The sequence below is a fragment of the Gopherus evgoodei genome, chromosome 2 (assembly GCF_007399415.2).
Source record: "Gopherus evgoodei ecotype Sinaloan lineage chromosome 2, rGopEvg1_v1.p, whole genome shotgun sequence".
In the NCBI taxonomy this organism is placed as follows: domain Eukaryota; kingdom Metazoa; phylum Chordata; order Testudines; family Testudinidae; genus Gopherus; species Gopherus evgoodei.
In genome coordinates, this window is record NC_044323.1 from 153,051,721 (window position 1) to 153,071,374 (window position 19,654).

The 19,654-nt window shown below is 41.3% G+C and overlaps 1 protein-coding gene across 13 annotated transcripts in view; it reads left to right on the forward strand.

The window, feature by feature from the left end:
• SLC23A2 (solute carrier family 23 member 2) overlaps positions 1 to 19,654 on the forward strand; it is a 129,082-nt gene that overhangs the window by 38,339 nt on the left and 71,089 nt on the right. For 10 of the 13 annotated variants that reach the window (XM_030551993.1, XM_030551995.1, XM_030551996.1 and 7 more), the window contains one exon: positions 10,940 to 11,217. In XM_030551993.1, the coding sequence (XP_030407853.1) occupies positions 11,113 to 11,217 (105 nt within the window). In that variant the 5' untranslated portion in view covers positions 10,940 to 11,112. Of the gene's footprint in view, positions 1 to 8,518; positions 8,594 to 10,939; positions 11,218 to 11,752; positions 11,801 to 18,194; positions 18,281 to 19,654 lie in introns of those variants that run through there. The other 3 variants (XM_030551989.1, XM_030552001.1, XM_030552000.1) reach the window with 3 other exon arrangements.

The window sequence follows — 19,654 nt, forward strand, 5'->3', positions numbered from 1 at the left end:
AGCCAAAAATGGTTGAGAACTTAAAAACTGGTCAGTAACAGACTATGAATTGCAGTGATCTTTGAACCTCATGATATTCTGAACAAAAAGAGCTCTGTCATATTGGTAGTTGTTTCCATTGCTTCACATTGACTCAGACATTTTAGGGTTCAGAGTGATGTTTGAGGTTATTCTGTTTGCTGGTATATGGGTGATTGTGTTGATTTTGTATGTGGGTTGAATTGTGCTGGAAGAGTTGTGTGGATTTGTGCTGGTGGCGAATGAGGGATGTGTGCAGTAGTAAAGGCTATATGTATTTGGAATTATTGTGTAAGCTGGTTGTGGTATTTGTGTGCATGGTTTTATCTGGGAAGGAGTAGTTGTGTTGGGAGTTTTGTGTGGTTGGCAGATGGGCATATGAGTGTGGCATTTGAGCCAGTTAATCCAGCATCTATGCAAGTCTCCCTCGTACAACTAACAGAATTGTTGCATATAAATTAGTGGTAGAGTGATCTAGTCCAGCATCTTGTCTTCCGACAGTAGCTGGGTCAGATGATTCAAAGGGAGGGAAAAGAACATCTCAGTTTATCAAGTGCCTCATCCCTAGGCATCCTGTCCCAACTTCTTGCAGTCTGAGGTTTTGGGACACCCAAAATATGTGCTCACATCCCTGACCATCTTGGCTAACAGCCACTGTGTTGGACCTATCCTCCATTAACTTACCTAATTCTTTTTTGAACCCAGTTATACTTTCGGCCTTCACAGTATCCCAGCAATGAATGCCACATATTGGCTCTGCATTGTGTGACAAAGTACTTCCTTATGTTTGATTTAAACCTACTACCTATTCATTTCATCATGTGATTGCTTGTTTGTGTCTTATGAGAAGGGGTAAATAACACTATTTTATTCACCCATCTCCATGCTAGTAATGAGTTTATAGACCTCCATCATATCCCCCCTCTTTTCCAAGCTGAACAGTCCCAGCCTTTTTAATCGTTCTTCATATGGAAGCTGTTCCATACCTTTAATCATTTTTGTTGCTGATCTTTGTACTTTTTCCAATGCTAATTTATCATTTTTGAGATGGGGTGACCAGAAATGCACACAGTAGTTAAACTGTGGGTGTACCATGGGTTTATATAGTGGCATTATGCTATTTTGTCTCTTATCTGTCCTTTTCCTAGTGGTTCCTAACCTTTTGTTAGGATTTTTTGACTGCTGCTGCATATTAAATGGATGTTTTCAGAGAACTATCCACGATGACTCCAAAATCTTTTTTTCTTGAGTGATAACAGCTAATTTAGACCTCATAATTTTGTATTTTGCATGACCTCTGATGTCATAGTGGTCTAGGACTCTTGGCATGGCATAGATACACACCTTATGGTGGCTGTATGCTGCACAGGTATAATTTCATAAAGTCAAAATGGCTGAGAACTTAAAAATTGGACTGTAATAGACCACCAGACCCAGTGATGATTCAACTGGAATCATAGAAGATTACGGTTGGAAAAGACCTCTGGGGATTATCTAGTCCACTCCCCTGCTCAAAGCAGGACCAATTCCGAACTAAATCATCCCAGCCAGGGCTTTGTCAAGCCTGACCTTAAAAACCTCTAAGGAAAGAGATACCACCTCCCTAGGTAACCCATTCCAGTGCTTTACCACCCTCCTAGTGAAAAAGTTTTTCCTAATATCCAACCCTAAACCTCCTCAGTGCAACTTGAGACCATTACTCCTTGTCTGTCATCAGGTAGCACTGAGAACAGTCTAGATCCATCCTCTTTGGAACCCTGTTTCGGGTAGTTGAAAGCAGCTATCAAATCCCCCCTCATTCTTCTCTTCTGCAGACTAAACAATCCCGGTTCCCTTAGCCTCTCCTCATAAGTCATGTGCTTCAGCTCCCTGATCATTTTTGTTGCCCTCCGCTGGACTCTTTCCAATTTTTCCTTATCCATCTTGTATTTTGGGTCCAAAACTGGACACGGTACTCCAGATGAGGCCTCACCATTGTCAAATAGAGGGGAATGATCATGTCCCTCGATCTGCTGGCAGTGTCCCTACTTATACAGCCTAATATGCCATTATCCTTCTTGGCAACAAGGGCAACTGCTGACTCCTACCCAGCTTCTCATCCACTGTAATCCTCAGGTCCTCTTCTGCAGAATTGCTGCTTACACAGTTGGCCCCCAGTCTGTAGCAGTGCATGGAATTCTTCCATCCTAAGTGCAGGACTCTGCACTTGTCCTTGTTGAACCTCATTGGATTACTTTTGGCCCAGTCCTCCAATTTGTCTACATCACTCTGGACCCTATCCCTACTCTCCAGCATATCTACCTTTCCCCACAGCTTAGTGTCATCCGTGAACTTTCTGAGGGTGCAATCCATCCCATCATCCAGATTAATAAAGCTGTTGAACAAAACCGGCCCCAGGACCGACTGCTGAGGCATACCGCTTGATACTGGCTGCCAACTGGACATTGAACTGTTGATCGCTACCCATTGAGTCTGACGATCTAGCCAGCTTTCTATCTACCTTATAGTTTATCCAATTCATACTTCTTTAACTTGCTGGCAAGAGTACTGTGGGAGACCGTATCAAAAGCTTTGCTAAAGTCAAGGTATATCACATCCACCATTTTCTCCATTCCATAGAGTCAGTTATCTCATCATATAAGGCAATCAGGTTGGTCAGGCATGACTTGCTCTTGGGGAATCCCTGTTGACTGTTCTTGATCACTTTCCTCTCTAAGTGCTTCAAAAGGGATTCCTTGAGGACCTTCTCCATGATTTTTCCGGGGACAGAGGTAAGACTGACTAGTCTGTAGTTCGCCAGATTCTCCTTCTTCCCTTATTTTAAAGATGGGCACTATATTTATTTTCCCAGTAGTCCGGGACCTCCTCCAATCACCAAGAGTTTTCAAAGTCTATGGCTCTGGAATCACATCAGCCAACTCCATCAGCACTGTTGAATGCATTGCATCCGGCCCCATGGACTTGTGTATATCCCGTTTTTCTATATAGTCCGTAAACTGGTCTTTCACCTCTGAGGACTGCTCACCTCTTCTACTGTGATGTCCAGTGCAGCAGTCTGGGAGCTAACCTTGTCTGCGAAGACGGAGGCAAAAAAAGCACTGAGTGAGTACTTCAGCTTTTTCCACATCCTCTGTCACTAGGTTGCCTCCCCCATTCAGTAAGGGTCCCACACTTTTCCTGACCACCACCTTGTTGCTAACATACCTGTAGAAACCCTTTGTTACCCTTCACATCCCTTGCTAGCTGCAACTCCAATTGTGCCTTGGCCTTTCTGATTATACCCCTGCATGCTCAAGCAATGTTTTTTATACTCCTCCCTGGTCATCTGTCCAAGTTTCCACTTTTTGTAAGCTTCATGTTTGTGTTGACTCTCACCAAAGATTTAACTGTTAAGCTGAGCTGGTTGCCAGCCATTTTTGCTGTTCTTTCTGCACATCAGGATGGTTTGTTCCTGCACCCTCAATAAAGCTTCTTTAAAATACAGCCAGCTTTCCTGGACTCCTTTCCCCCTCATATTAGCCTTCCAGAGGATCCTGCCCATCAGTTCCCTGAGGGAGTCAGACTGCTTTTCTGAAGTCCAAGGTCTGTATTCTGCTGCTCTCCTTTATTCCTTCCTGGTGATATTCTGAACAAAAAGAGCTCTCAGCCATGCTTGTAGCTGCTTCCATTGCTTCACACTGGCTTTGTCTACACTACCACTCTCCCACTGACATAGCTACTGCCACCTGTTGGGGGTGATTTAATTATGCTGGCAGGAGACGTCTCTCCCACTGGCATAGAGTGGCTATACAGGAGAGCTTAGTGGTGCCGCTGCAGTGCTACAGCTGTGCCACTGTAAGATCCGTAGTATAGACAGAGCCATTGACTCCACAGAAATTCTTAGCTTCAGAGGGATGGGATTCTCCTGGAATTTTAATTCTTTAGATTATTTTGTAGGACAGTTGAAATACTGCAACCACTAGAAAATATTAGTTTCTCTTTTGAAGACTTGTTTTAAAGCAGCAGCATCTCAGAACCCAAGTAAGAAACTAACTCAGTATCCAGAGGTCACCTAAATGTTCTTTGAACCTACTTTTAAAAGCCCAAATTTTTGTTTAGTTTTTTGGAGTACTTGCCAAGCTTTTTATCCACTTCTCTGTACAGTCCCAACATTTCTATTGGGCAGAGACACCTGTTTCATAAAGGATTTTTAGAGATGGTACTTAAAAGTATTGCATCGGGGATTTGAAACATAGTTGCCTTGTAAGCATCTGAACGCTGTTGTTTGTTGATTTCTAAGCCTTTTTTTAGGGGTATTGCAAACCTTTGTTATGGTTCCCCTTTAAACACTGTCATGGAAAACTGTTGTTGTAAAGGACTTGTGTACAATAAAAGGAAAACAAATTGTAAGCCTTCTTTTATCCGAAGGAGACTCCAGACCTGATCCTGCAAGCATGGATCCTCACACCATGCAGAGCAAGGCTGTTGCACCTTCATGTGGGCTCAGGGTTCTGCCCACCTGGAACAGTTTGCAGAATAGGGACTTAAACTGTTAATTTACTTGTTTATAAAGCTCCTATCTAAGCACCATTTTTAAGATTAATTACTTTGGCTCACGGGATTTGCCCATCAGAGTTAAGGGGAATTGGTTTCTTGCAGGATTGGTCCCCTAATCAGTATTTTGCTCAAGTCATATATATTGGGCTTTATTAACTTTGCAGTTACATCAGCTAGACAGGTGTTGGGGAGCTACCATATAATTATTGTGACACTTGTCAGCATAACTGCAAGGATAATCTTTCAAGTAGAAGTTAGGTTTCTTTGAGCACTGTAGCAGTGATTTGTTTTTTCAGTGTTTCGTAACTTGGTCATGAACTTTTATGTTGGGATTAAATTTTTACCCTCCAGCAGAGAAGTATTTCATTTTAAAAACAAGAATGTTGCAGGCTAGACTAGGCTGTTAGATAATGCAACTTGATTATTTATGGAAGTGCCTAGAGGCCTCAATCACATATGACAGCCCCATTTTGATAGTCACTCTACCAAGAAAATAAAAGAGTTGCTGCCCAAAACAGTTTATAATCTAAATAGACAAAATTAGTTTTTTGCTTTTTAATACATGAACATAAACTGCAGTTTTGTTTAATTAGGAAAAGCTAATATTCATTCTCCATAGTTAAAAATATGTCCATTTTATGGACTTGATACAATTCTGCCCAGAGACTGTTTTCTGTGGGACTTGAAATATTAATTATTATGACAGTGTTCATCAGACTGTCTGTAAAAGAGCAGTTGTGTTGTGTTCATGTGTAGTAAGACAACTATACAAAAGGTGACTCACATTTAATCAGCTGAAGATCCACCAGGATCTTGATACCATGGAAATATCTCTTTAAAAATCTGTACTTCAGGCTAGAGAAAATTAAACCCTGAAATTTGTCATTAATGACATGAGAGTTGACCAAAGCCAGGAACAACCAGGATAAAGCTGCCATTCCATAATTCATTGGGAATTGCCTTGCTTTTGTGTTCCATTGGTTATCTGGCAAGTGAGAGCTATACCCAGTAAGTGAACTTGGTTAATTAGAGCCTCAACAACATTCCATAATTGTTTGTTTCAATAGTTAAGAATGTTGAAAACCAGTCTTGTTTCTCTAATCAGGTCAATTCAGTGTTTGTTAAAGGCAGAATTTCTTCTACAACTTCTGGGGACCCTTGCATCTCTCCACTATCTTGTGTGGCATGAGTCTCCCTTCATATTCTCTGGCAGGCACAGTCTTGAGTCCTCCCCTCCTTCTCATCTCTTTAAATGTAAATGTCTGCTGGCAGGCAAATTGTATGGAATCCTATTCTTAATGCAGTCTCCTTCCTAGCTCCTAATATGCTGTCACCAAGGATCTGCTGCAGAACAATGTAGACTACTTAGCTTAGGTGCAGTTCTTTTCTAGATCATAACAAAGTAAATCCAGTAATTTGGTTACAGGCCTAAAGTTTTTATGGCTCTCTGCCTGGTACAGCAGGACTTGAGAGCTGTCTTTAATTGCAGTCTGTGGCGCACTCTTCACTGAAACAGTGCTGCAGTATTGCTAAAATTGTATTTTGGCATGCTAAAGAAGGATGACCTGAAATATTAATCTTTTCCAATGTCCAGTCAGTTAGGGTGACCAGATGACAAAGGTGAAATATCGGGAAGGAGGGAGGAAAAAAAGCCGCCCGAGGGGGAGCCCTCCCCCCCCCCACTAGCTCATCTTTTCTCCACCTTCCCCCATAGGGGAAGATGCCCAGCTGGTGCAATCCCGCCCACTCAGACAGCAGCATTTCAGGCAGGCGGCAGCTCTGTCCTGCAGCACAGGGAACCCCGGGATTAGGAAGTGAGCGGTTGGGGCGTGCTCAGCCTGCAGCCGCTGTGACCCCACCGAGTTGCTGTGTACAAGAACGGCCTGTAGCGCCGACCTGCGCTGCGGCCCCGGGGGGTTCAGGGCAGGGCACATGCAACAGGTGGGCAAAGGGGCCGGGGGACATGGGAGCCCTCGAGGAACGGGGGCCGCCAGCCGCCGCAGGGGAGGAGCCGGTAGGCGCGGGGTCTGGGCGCGGCACTGGTGGCCCGGCCAGGTGCCCCGCTGCCTCTCCCACCTTCACGTGGCTTGGCACGCTGGACAAACAAGCAATTTTGTCTTCCCCAAATCCCCGGCCTGGTCCGCCCTTCTTCATGGTCGCGCCACACACGCTGGTATCACCCCGTCCCTCCGGCGCTTGCGCCGCCATACAGCTGATCAGCGCAAGCTTAGGGGGGAGGAGGCATGCGGCGTGCTTGGGGAAGAAGCGGGGCCAGGGCGGGGTTTTGGAGCGGGATCCAATGAGGGAAGGAGGGGGCGGAGGGGCCGTGAGCCCCTCCGGGGTCTGCCTGTGCACCGGAGCGGAGGGCAAAATTGCTTGTTTGTCGTCTGTATCGGTCGGGACGCAGGATAAACAAGCAAATTTTGGGACAGTCCTGTTAAAATCGGGACGTCTGGTCACCCTACAGTAAGTTTCAAAACTGTATTTTGTATCTTATCAGTATATATACCTAAATGGTAAGAGTCAGTTTGCCAGTCCACAACTCTGTCTCAAGCCCATACAGAAATGGACTATTTTCTAACTCAGAACCTGAGGTTAGCGATCCCTAAGTCATAGGGTCCTTAAATATAGTATGTCTTAATTTTCTGAGGTGCTGAGCACTCTCAACTGCCATTGAAGCTAATGAAAGTTTCAGAAGCTTGGCACCTTTGAAAATCAGACAGCTGTTACATAGATGTTCTGGGCTTAGTTTACATAGCAGCAGAGCTATGTGTTGTTGCTTGTGAAGGAGGGCAGTTAGTGGTATACATTAACATTAGAGCTAAATTTGAGAACAAAAAAATCATTAATTTCTTTAGCCTGTAATTAAGATGATTCACTCCTCTCTGAATGTCATTTTACAGGATTCTAGGCTCCTTAGCATGAGATTGGTGGAACTCACTTAGCTCTTGAGGTTTCTTTGACTCTGAAGGTCAGCCGATGTTGAGTTTAGGCTCCCACGCCACCTCCTTTCTGAGGGCATTTGTCACATCCCAGAAGATCTTTGGAGCTGTGCATTTCCTTTCCTTTTCCACCCCCACACCCCAGGAACAAAACCGGGCAGTGCCTTAGGGATAGTCTACACTAGAAGTGCTACAGTGTGGATTATGCACATCCCTGAGTGACATAAATTATACCGAAGTAAGTGGGAGTATAGACAAGCCCTTAGTGTCCCACCCTAAGGCTGGGAGCCTAAGGGTTACCACAGTGGTTGTGCTGTAGTAGTTCACTCTCCCTCTTCACTCGTAGGTGTCGCAAGGGACGTTCAGTTTGTCCTTTGAGTCCTCTGTTGCTCCATCCAGACAAATGAAGTGTAAATCATAGTCAAAAAGGAAAACTCCTAGAGGACAAGAGTGTTTACTTGATATGAAATGGAATCCACCTATTTCTTAGAGCTTGTCTACACTGGCACTTTACAGAATTGCAACTTTCTCGCTCCCGAGTGTGGAAAAACACCCCTTGAGCGCTGCAAGTTTCAGCACTGTAAGTGGCAGTGTAGACAGTGCACCGGCATTGGTAGCTATTCCCCTCATGGAGGTGTTTCTTTTACAGCACTGAGAGAGCTCTCTCCCAGCGCTGGTGCTGCAACTAAACAGCCACATTAAAGCCCTGCCACGGCTGCACTTTAAAGTTGGTAGCGAAGACATGCCCTTCTAGAAGCTAGATACTACTTGTTCACGACATCAGAAATGTTCCAAGTTACTTCACTTTTTATGGGGTTTGCTCCATTCCTCCCCCTATATACACAATCTTTTATACTTTTTATTGGTGGATATCTATGCATTTTAAAGATCTTTTGTCCATTTCAAGTAAACTCTTTGAGCCTCTAAGGGATAAACTATTTTTGTACTTCCGTGGATGATGATAAAAAATCCATAACTACACAATGTCTCTTTTTCTCGTCTTCTATTTTTGTGCCATCCAGACACCGTGAACATCTCCAGTAGGTGTTGCACTAACATTGGCCACGTTATTTTTGGAGCTGTCAACAGTGATAAAGGTATACAATTAGAAGCAAACCAGTTACTTTCCACCTCTGGCAGGTCATATTTTTCAAGTAGAAATGTGAGCATCTGGTAGGGATTGAAAGGTTTTGTTTACAAAAGGGTGTTCCAAACACTGAGCACTTGGGCTGGCTCTCATTTTTTGTTTTTTTGTTTTTTAATTTAAAGGTCCAACTGCAAGAAGGATTTGCCAGTATCCTCTTAACGTATACTTTAAAATTACTGGCTCTTATTAGTTAAGCCTTTGAGTTAAGAATACTTCTTTTGAGGCCATTTCACTTTTCTAGTAGGAGTGCTTCACTTGCATATCAATGCTCAAATAGCACTTTTTTAATGTGTTTGTTTTTTGGCTGTCTAAATGTTAAATTATTTTTAAAACTGAATTGTTCATCAACCAGAATCGACTAGCAAATGGAGAATTCTTAAATTGGAACAAGTTTTTAAAAGGTGAGGTATTGTGTGATGATTCCAAACATAGCCCAAACTCTGCCATCTACAGAACAGGTCACACATCAAGTGTCATTATTACTGCAGTTGCATCAGACATTAAACTCCTGGCATTTTGCTAGACAACCTTTAGGAAAGAGAATAAACGGTCACTACTTTGTTGGGATTTATAATGTGGCTGTGCTGAGATTTGTTTCTCATTACTTATTTTTGAATGTTCATTCACTGCCTTTTCACCTCAGGGATTTAGTTGAAAATGTCAGTGACTTTAGAGCACATGCCAGTGTACCATGGATGTTTCTTCTGTTTTAATTTTGTGGTTACTTTCACAGAAATTTCCCTGTCTGTCTGTCTGTCTGTCTGTCTATCTATCTATTTATTTATTTATTTATTTTGCTGGGGAGTATTTTTCTCCTCCCTCTTTCCTGACCTTGTGATCTGTCATATTCTTTGTGGTTTAGTCTTTTTTAATCTTGCCTATAACTGATTTTTATTTATAGGTGCCTGATGATAGAATATCACCAAATACAGTCAATGATGTCAGAACAGGGCTCATCTGGCCTAGGATCTTAGCGATGATGTTCTGCATTGCCAGCTGGGGAACTGAGGTTGAATAGTCAGGCTGTGTTTTCATTCTTGGGGATGTCAAGTTTTGGATTGTTGAAGAGCTAGGATGTTTATCTGAGTAGCGAACATAGGGGAAGTACATTGCAGTGGTCGGTTTGGCAAATTAAAAGGAGACAAATTTAATTACGAAAGATTTTTCTTTTAATGTCCCCATCCCAAAGGGAGTAAGGGAACAATGTTATGTAAAATTCATATTCAGTTCTGTCTAGGCCCTAAAACAATCATTTTTGCATCCTCAAACAGCTGTGTTCTCCAAGAAACTTTTGAACTAAGTTTCTATAAACGGCAATAGGCTCCAATATCATCTTCAATCTCAGGTTAAAATGAAGTTTCTATAGCGGAGGAATGTGCCTCATGTTGTGAAGTTTCAGCTTACTGTGCCAAGCTAAATGTGTGTGTTTTCTATTTTAAAATGGCAGCATGGAGTTACCTTGAAAGATCAGGTTTACCATATATAGGTCCATAGGATTTACTTTTTTTAGAAGCGTAACCACCAGGAATGCATAATAGCTAATTGCATCACCATACTTCCACATCCTAAAGGATGGGATTTTTCTGTTTTTTACAAATGGTCCTAATCCATCTAAATTAGTGGAATTAAAAAAAATAAAAATACAAGCCTCCAGTACTCTGAAAGTGGTGAGAATAACTTTTTCAAGATACAAGGCACATCCCTCCCTCTCTGGAAACGACTGTTCAGCATGAGAGAATAATCAAAGAAACCCATCCCAAAGGAAACCTCTCTTGCTCAAACACTCAAAATAAAGTAGATGGATATTATAGTAAATTATAAAATCATAAGCAGATGCGTGTATAGGTAGGCTAGTGTAACATTGTTCACATTGGGTTTTCATATAGTAATAGTGTACAGAATGCTGCAAATGGTGTTTGTAAATTAATGATTCTCCAGATTTTGGGGAGAGGGGTGAGCAAACCAGTAAATGGCCTCAATTTGTATCCTAAATTGGGAGAAATTAAAAATCTATATATTTTTTGGCAGAGCATGTGGATGAGAGCCTAAACTTTTAGCAGGCAATATGTTAGAGAGCTAAAGTTGGGGTTGCTTTCCTTCAGGGTTTTATGGGAAACCTGGATCATTGTAATGTTCCATATGGGATGTTAGATAAAGTGGCATTGCACTCACAATGGTTGTGGCTGTTAGTAAATTTTATAAAACGACGACTCCTTTTTTTTTGGTTTCATAAAGTATTACAAATATGCTGTGTCATTGTGAACAAATATGTAATTAGTTTCACTTTATTTTCTAGGTGCCATCAAAGCTAACAGTACTTCCAGGACCTAATGCTTGAACTTGACTACTAGGTACCATTCTTACTTCTGGGAGTGTTCCTGTCTGTAAACTGCCCTGTTCCTCTCCACCTTCCCATCTCATAAAATTCAATTCAGCTACTGTGTGACAATCCTCAGCATTCTGGAAACCATGGGGATTGGCAAGAACACTGCTTCTAAATCGGTGGAGACTGGAAGCTCAACAGAGGGCAAATATGAAGATGAATCTAAGCATCCTGCCTTCTTCACTCTACCTGTAAGTAAAATATTCAAGAATGTTCTTTCTTAAATAATATGTAAAAAGTTTTTGTATTATTCAGTTATCAGGGTTTATGTTGGCTTAAGCATAGTGTCCAAATATGCAATTAAGCTTTTTAGATATAGAAATTTTGAGAGGCATTGCATTATGAAGAGACTTTTACTAGATCAATGAGCTAAGTTCTTGACTCCTCAATGTCCATTGTGATATAGCTCTCTAACACATGTCTTAAGATGTGTCTCTTAGTAAGCATACACGTACTCATCTTTTTTTGGGGAAGAATCTTGTTTTAAAATGGTCTGGGAAAATTACATCTATTGAGAGGAAATTCAGGCTGTAATTTGTCTGGAAATAATTTTATTGAAGTAGGGAAAGTAGTTCCATATTATGAATAGTTGCAATGAATGTATTTTGTTCTGAAAAACAAATACTAACAACGTGTGTAGTGATGACATTGCTAAGATGAAAAAAACCTTTTATTTTAACTGAGATGAAAGTAAATGACACTAAATTATTCCACACAGTGCCATGGTTCATTTCATACTGAAGGATTGTGCCACAGATACAAAACCATTTTGAAGTAAGTTATGTTAGTAGCTTTTGTGGAAGCATAATTATGCTAGCTGCAACGATGTTTAAATGTTTTTAATAGGTGAGTTTTAGCACCGAACCTCCATAACTGTGCTGTATCTGCTTAATGTCTATATCTTACAGATTTAACACAGTTGTAGATACCACAGTTTTGCTACATTGTGGACAGGATCACAGTGATTTTTGTTGGTGTTAGCTCTCTGTTAACTGTCTAGACTAGTGTTCTTCAAACTTTATATTGGTGACCCCTTTCACACAGCAAGCCTCTGATTGTGCCCCCCTTTATAAAATGAGGGGGGGGGATTTAATTTAGTGGCAGCTCAAGGCTGTCAGCAACATGGAGCTGATGGCTCATGATCCCCATGTAACCACCTTGTGACCCCCAGTTTGAGAACCCTTGGTCTAGAACGTCTTGATCAGTTCCTCAACTCCACTGGATGTTAGTGTTTTAACATAACGAGCTTGCAATCAAGAAAACTTTGCCATTTGACTAATGCTGCTGCATTGCCATTTGGTTCTCTTGAACCAGAGAGAACTGGGGTTTCCAGTAGGAACATTAGTGAATTTAAGGTGTCTTTCCCAATCAGATCTATAATCTTGCTTTTCTGCATTTCACATTAAAAATATTTCTGATTGCTTTTCCACAGGTTTGTTCCTTTTCTGGTTACTTCTATTAAGATGTGACAAAAATGTGGTGATTAAACTTGGAATTATTTATCCAATCACCACAGTTTATCAGATTTTTGGTTTCAGGAGGAAGGGAGAGATCTTATTGATCTAATCCTCCATGAGCTAATGTTTAGCCACTGTTTGCTTCTGATATAACTGTCCACACGGTCATCAGTCTCACATTCCAAAAATTCTGATTAGATTAAATCTACCGTGTCCTAGTATCTCTTCACAGCCAACAAAACAAAGAACCATGATGCTGAGCTTAGTGACTTTAAGAGTAGAAGGTTGAAGCTTGGGCAGGACATTCCCTCTAACTAGCCTTCATTTTGAATCATGTGACATTGGCCTGCCTTTGCAAATGTTTGACCTCTGAAATATCAGTGCTAGGGGCTATTTATTTATAGAGGCATCAATTCTTGGGAGCAGCATTAAAAGAGCACTGAAAAGAGTCAGCTATTTGATGGTCCTAGTGACCCTCTACAAAGATTATGATATGAAAGGTGCAAATATTATTTTCATGAAGATGCAGGTTAGACATGAGTCCCTGTGTTTGTGGATCAACCAAATATTTTTTTTCCTCCTGACCATTCCAATATTGTGAATGAGTGTGTGTGTGGATATAGATATAGATAGATGGATGTAAGAAGAGTCAGGATGAGCTCTACCCTGACATCTGGTGGTAAATTATGGAGAGTGTGGAAAGGAATTTCAGGTATTTGCATTGGCACACCCACCTCACCTAGAATAGCCCACGGCCGCCTGGGATGGTTATTTTGACAGCTCTGGGATCACCAATTTCTTTGTTATTGGGGCAGGAAGAATAAAGTGGTGTTACCCTGACTGTGAATGAGGAACTATGAGACTGCTTTATGACAGAAATGACTCAACCTCAATTAAGTAGCACTTGCTAGACAAGGGACATGGGTTCCAAAACCCAGTGAATTGAGAGAGGTTGGGGACTGGTGTGTGTACCTGATGGTATGGGCTCCTTTTGAGGGCCTGGAACACCAATTGCACATCTTTCTCTCTCCACTGTTAAAGAGTAGAGCTAATTTTGATTCCATTAGGAGTCTATCTAAAGGCTGCTGAGCTGAATTCATGTTGGGCCAATGGTGCACCAGCACCAGGGCTCCCCTACTGTGAGTTGAAATCGCTAAGAGTTGAAATCACTAAAGAGCTGGAATTACTGAGCTAAGAGCACTGAGTGCTGTGCTAACTAGTGCGGGAGCCTGAAGACCTATCGCTAAGCAGATGGCAGAGCGGTACAGTTTGCAGCATGTTGCAACAGCCCATGGAACAGTGAGCGGAATGGAGCGGTTTGCGAGGACGGTTGGAGTGGCTCGTGGGTTGGCTGGAGGAGAGGCACAGCTGGTGTAATGGAGCTGGTCATGGTGAAGGCTGCAGCAGAACTTCACGGAGAGGTGGAGCAGTTGGCCTTGGCCCACGTAAGGTACCCCTTACCACTCTGTGGGCCCTCCCTCCATTTCCACCCAGACTGAGCGGGATTAAACGCTGCAGATAAACTTATGAACTCTGGGGTGGCACTGACCAGAGACTTTTGGGTTGTTGGACTTTGGGGTGATTGGACTTAAGACCCTAAAGGGGAAAGGACATTGCCAAACGTACTTGGAGGTGGGTTTTTTGCTTATGGTTTGTGTTTTAATCCTGTTTGTGATGTTTCTCCAACGTGATGCCACATTGTTTCCCTCCTTTATTAAAAGGATTTTGCTACACTCAGACTCCATGCTTGCGAGAGGGAAAGTATTGCCTCTTAGAGGCGCCCGAGGGGATGGTGTGTAAGTGTCCCAGGTCACTGGGTGGGGGCTCGAGCCAGTTATGCATTGTGTTATTGAAATGGAACCCCTGGATACTCAACCCGTCCCTTTGTTGCTGCCAACTCAGAGGGGCAGAAGGGTTATATATATAAAATGTGTGTGGAGAGGCAGCCTATGTGGGAATAGTGCTAAACAATCCCACTGTGTGGCTGAGGCAATCTATCAGTGATAATCTCACAAAATATACATTTGGGGTGAATAGGAGCGGGATGTGGGTGGCAGAGTGAGAGAATATCTGTTTTTTCCCCTCGTGCTGTAGGTTTGCTCAGAGTTGAGAGAAAAATAAACACACTACAGCAGTAGGCTCCATTGATGCTTGTGTAATGCTGCTGACCTGTTTTCGGCTGGGATCAAACTTGGGACCCCTGAAGCTTAATGTGTGAGCCTTTACTGCATGAGCTAAAAGCCGCATTGATGAGGCTGTAGCAGCCTCATCAATCTCTGCATGGTTTAGATACACTTGAGGGGGACAGAGCACCACACCAAGCAGACATGGGTTACACTTGTTTGATTCTTTTACGACCCAGTTAAGTTTCTGCGTCTCCCCCATCTTTCCTTGTCCTTTCTTTGCTTTGGCCAAATTCTACTCCCACTGAAGTCATAATTTTCTCTCTTACTTGGTAACAGGATTGGGTCCTCCCTTAGCAGATTTCATAAATCAACTGATACAAGTTTATCTGGCCAAAGAGCTTCATCTGATTCACTTCAGTTTATTGCATACTATTTATATCAGGAGATGGTGCTATATAATTTCTCACTTACTGGTTCATTGTCTTCTCACTTTGTTTAATTACTCTGTACTGTGAGCTTCTTCAAAGAACATTTGTAGCAAAGTAAAACGTCAGAAATCAGATTTGTTCAATATGTGCTTTGCACTTAATGGATTATAATAGAAAAATTAATCAAATTTAACTACAAATGGACAATTGACCACCTTTCCTCAGAGAGATTTAGGAAGCAATAATTGGCGTACTTTTTCCAGAGTTATTGAAGTAGAGACTTTGGGAATTTGATGTTGCGTGCAGTTTCCTTACTATTCAGCATGCAGCTGTTCAAAGTAAATCACCCCTGCTAATATCAGTATTCTATTTCCAAACCTGGATATCCAAATATTATTTAGCAGCATTTACATCTCCACTAAACTTCCATGTAAATGGTACTTCACTTGATTCTGAAGGGGAAAAACAAACCTAATACAATGGAGTAGCACCTCTTAAAGGAATAAGCTTCTCATCATATAGATCTGGCTGCTGACTTTTGTCTGGGTCCTGGGTTTTAAATATATTTGAAATCCAGTTATAATTTGAAGAAATTCTGTAAGTAAGAATATGAAATCAGACTTAAACAAATCCATCCCCTATGACAATTCCAATAAAAAGAAAACTTAGCCTGAAGTCATAAGTGCCCAAAGAATGCTGTTAGAATTCTAACTGAAAATTTAATATCAATAAATGATGTGTAGGAGGCAGTAGCTAGAGACACTCATGAGTACACTAAAGATTAGCTTTGAACCTGGATATCGTTCATATTGTAACAGTGTAATGACCATAAGATACAGGCACAACTCAAGCAGTTAAAAAAAAAAAAAAAAAACCCTGCAAATATTTCTGTTAAAGTATATGCATATGTTTGTGGGACGAAAGGGGTCATGCTATTAGTGTTAGAACATGTACACGGGAAGAAGAAAGGTATTCATAGATTACAAGGCCAAAAGGGACCATTGTGATCATCTAGTCTGGCCTCCTGTATTACACCGGCAAGGGAACTTCCACAAAATAATTCTTAGAGCAGATCTATTAGAACATGCAGTCTTGATTTAAAAATGGTTAGTGATGGAGAATCTCACATTACTGTGGTAAATTGTTCCAGTGGTTAATTACTCTAATTTGCAGTCTGAATTTGTCCATCTTCAACTTCCAGCCACTGAATCATTCTCTGCTAGATTGAAGAGCCCATTATTAAATATTTGTTTCCCGTGTCAGCTGTGTAGTAGTCACCCTTTAATCTTCTCTTTTTTAAGATAAATAGATTGAGCTCTTTAAGGTATGATTTCTGATCCTTTAATCATTCTCATGGGTATTCTCTTTGAGGTCTACAGTTCATCAACATCCTTCCTGAACTGCAGGCACTAGAACTGGACACTGTATTCCAGCAGTCATCACACCAGTGCTAAACACTCACGGCAAGATGTAGTACAAATAGGTTGATTGGTGTAGGAAGTATATGAATGAACTAAGGCCGTAGTGATAAGAATGTTTAATCTTTTCAAGACTTGTCTGTCTCAACCTTTCTGCTTTGAGAATCCTTTAAAATATCACTTATATTTCTCATGGGGAAGGGATGAGCAGTGTCCAGGAACAGCTGTAGTTTGAATCAATGAAATTTTGAAAGGAGATATGTTACATACAATTTTGATATGTTACATTTTGTTGGGCACAATTATTTTTCCCTTTGGTAAAAGATCACCAGAGTAACCCAGTACTAGAAAAAAACTATTACTACGTAGCGTTTTGTTCTCCTGCTGCTTATTCACATATTTGTCACTACTCAATGGTGATCACACCTATCTCAGTACATCCAGCATCATTTCAAATGGGCCAAAAGTAAAATAAGTAGAGGGTAAGTGACATGAGAATAAGAGGTCTTTGAATATAAACTTGTATACCTTAAGTCCTGTTGTAAATATCACCATGTGGAAAACAGAAGATGGTCTGTGTTGTGTGTGCTTCAAATAAACAAACAAACGGAAAACCCCCATCAATGATCCTGAGTTATTTTTCACTTGTGTTGTGCAGTTTTTGTGAAATCTTGTCACAAGACTTGGTGGAATAATCATATTGCAACATACAGACAAATATGCCAAGAAAAAGTATTTTTCATTTTAGAATCATAAAAGCGTCCCTGTTATGGGAGCACCACGTGCTTTTGCTGTTGAAATACTTTGTTTGATATTTTTTCAGCTGGCATTCATGTTTGTAGTTGCATACTCATGCTTATTCTTCAGAGCTCTTGTGTGGCTTGAAAGCTTCTCTCTCACAAAAAAATTGGTCCAATAAAATATATCACCCACCTTGTCTCTTTCATATTCTGGGGCTGACACAGCTACAACTACATTGCATAGAACAATAATTTTGAGTGTGTTTGCTGGAGGAAGAAGTTATCTGGGTTCCTAGGATCCTTCATTCTAAAAGCACTAGTGTTTTAGCCAGATCAGTCTTAGATTGAGGGAAGGGAACATGTACATTACATCATTAATGGTGAATCTTGGAATAAAGGACTGCTTATAATTATTAGAGTCGTGTCCAGAGCCATATGCATACCAAAGTTAGATAGCACAATGATCCTGACCAGGGGCTATGTGCTGGGCAATTGCGAAGGAAGGCATGCTTCCTGCTCTCAATAGCTTAGTCTAAAAAAAGTAAAATCCAAAGAGAGTGAAAATAGAGTGCAATCAAATAAAATATATATATATATATAATATATATATAATATGTATATGTAAAACAATTTGTTTTTATTATTCTAAAATGCCATCTTCCTCCTGTGCCTATCAACCCAGCCTTCCTTAATGTGGTGATTTTCATATGGGTATTTTACTGAGCTAGTTTTACTTTAGGGAGGACTACTTAAAATTAGAGGTGTTGTGTAAATTTTGATGGGAGTAGCATTTCACCCTATCCTTTACGGATCCCTGATGAGCATCTTCCCCTTATGAACGTTGTGGACAACGTCCTCCCAGCTGAAGAGTAGCGGAAAAAGTTTCCTTTAATAAGGCAGTGGTACTCCTTAACTGGTGGTATTGTTTAGCAGCTGCCAGTCCTCTTCAAATGTTCTGAATGCAATGCCTGCACAGTTCTTCTCACATTGGTTGTCCCATGGAGCTGGAAACTGGAGTTGGAAACTGAATCCTCATCGGTCGTCTTCTGCAGCGCACCAGCACTACGCCATGAGCAGACTGACTGGTGGGTAGAAATTGCACAGTAGTTTTAGTGTGAAATGTGTTTTGGTCCTGACTGCGCTGTAGAAGCTACCAAATTTTAGGTACTTGGCTAGAATATGATAGTCATCCTGCATCCCCCAGCACTCTCCCCTCCCTCCCCCGCACCCAAAAATAACACACTCTCTGAGAATTTCCGTGGGTTTTGCAGAGCAGACAGGACTGATCTGGACTCTAGTATTGTGCTACAGTCCTGTAGAAGTACAAGTCTGTAGTTTGGCTCCAAATTACAGTTAAGTCAGGCTACACTACAAGACCAATCCATGTTCTGGGTTGATTGAACTTGTTTGGCAACTTGGTTTCGACACAGTGATCCCGTGATGAGACCTTCAATTGGAGGAAGTAGGCTGTATTACTCATTTTGTCAATCTCATGCTGTACCATAAAAGTTTTTTCATTTGATGCATGACTAAAAACTATGGCAGACATGGGACCCAGCCACTTCTAAATAAGTAACTCAGTGACAGAAAGGGAAACTTGACTCTTTGTGCGAGACGTGGTTTCTTTTGTGTGGTATAGTTTCATTTCTTGATGGTGAACACTAACACCTCAGCTGCCCTGTTAATAATAAAAGCATGTCTTTTAGTTTTATTATTTTTTTACAGCCCCATAATGTCTAATGGCTCAAATGAGACTGCAGTTCATAAACAATTTGAATTGTGCAAAACACTATTGTGAAAAACTTCTTGCTGGTATAATAGCTGCTTATGAATTTCAGATACATGGAAATTGAATATGGGAGGATTTCTTGTTTTTAAGGTTTTATTTTCCTTTCTTTGTCTGTCTGTCTCTCTCTCTCCCCCCTCTCCCCGGGTGGGGGGAAGAAGGGATAATTGGGTACAAGTGGATGTCACTATTGAATGCCTGTCTTGTGGTGAAAAGGCTGTTTTGAAGAAGCAAGTTTTGACGGTATTTTCGAAAGGTCAGGTTCTGATGTTGCCTGATCTTCTCTGGAAGCTAGCTGGATCTTCTCAGCTGAGAATGTTGTATCTCCAGACGTTGTGCACTTCGTTCTGGGCTTTGTGAACTTCATTGTCCCAGAGAAGTGTAGCTGTCCTGGTGGCTTATAGATCAAAATTCTGTCTCTAATATTCCTAGGATTTGATCAGTTAATGTTGCTTAGGACCGAAGCTGTACACTGTTGTTGGAACCTGACTGGAAGTCAGTGAAGGAACTTGAGGATAGGCATGACATATATGTTCACTGCAGCCTAATTCATTGGGAAGATGAAATCAGATAATGTTTTGAAAAATGGTTAGATCAATAATGTATTGGGAAACATGCACTGCTTAAAAGAATGCATATGGAAATTCATTCATTTTTTTTACCATTTAAGATC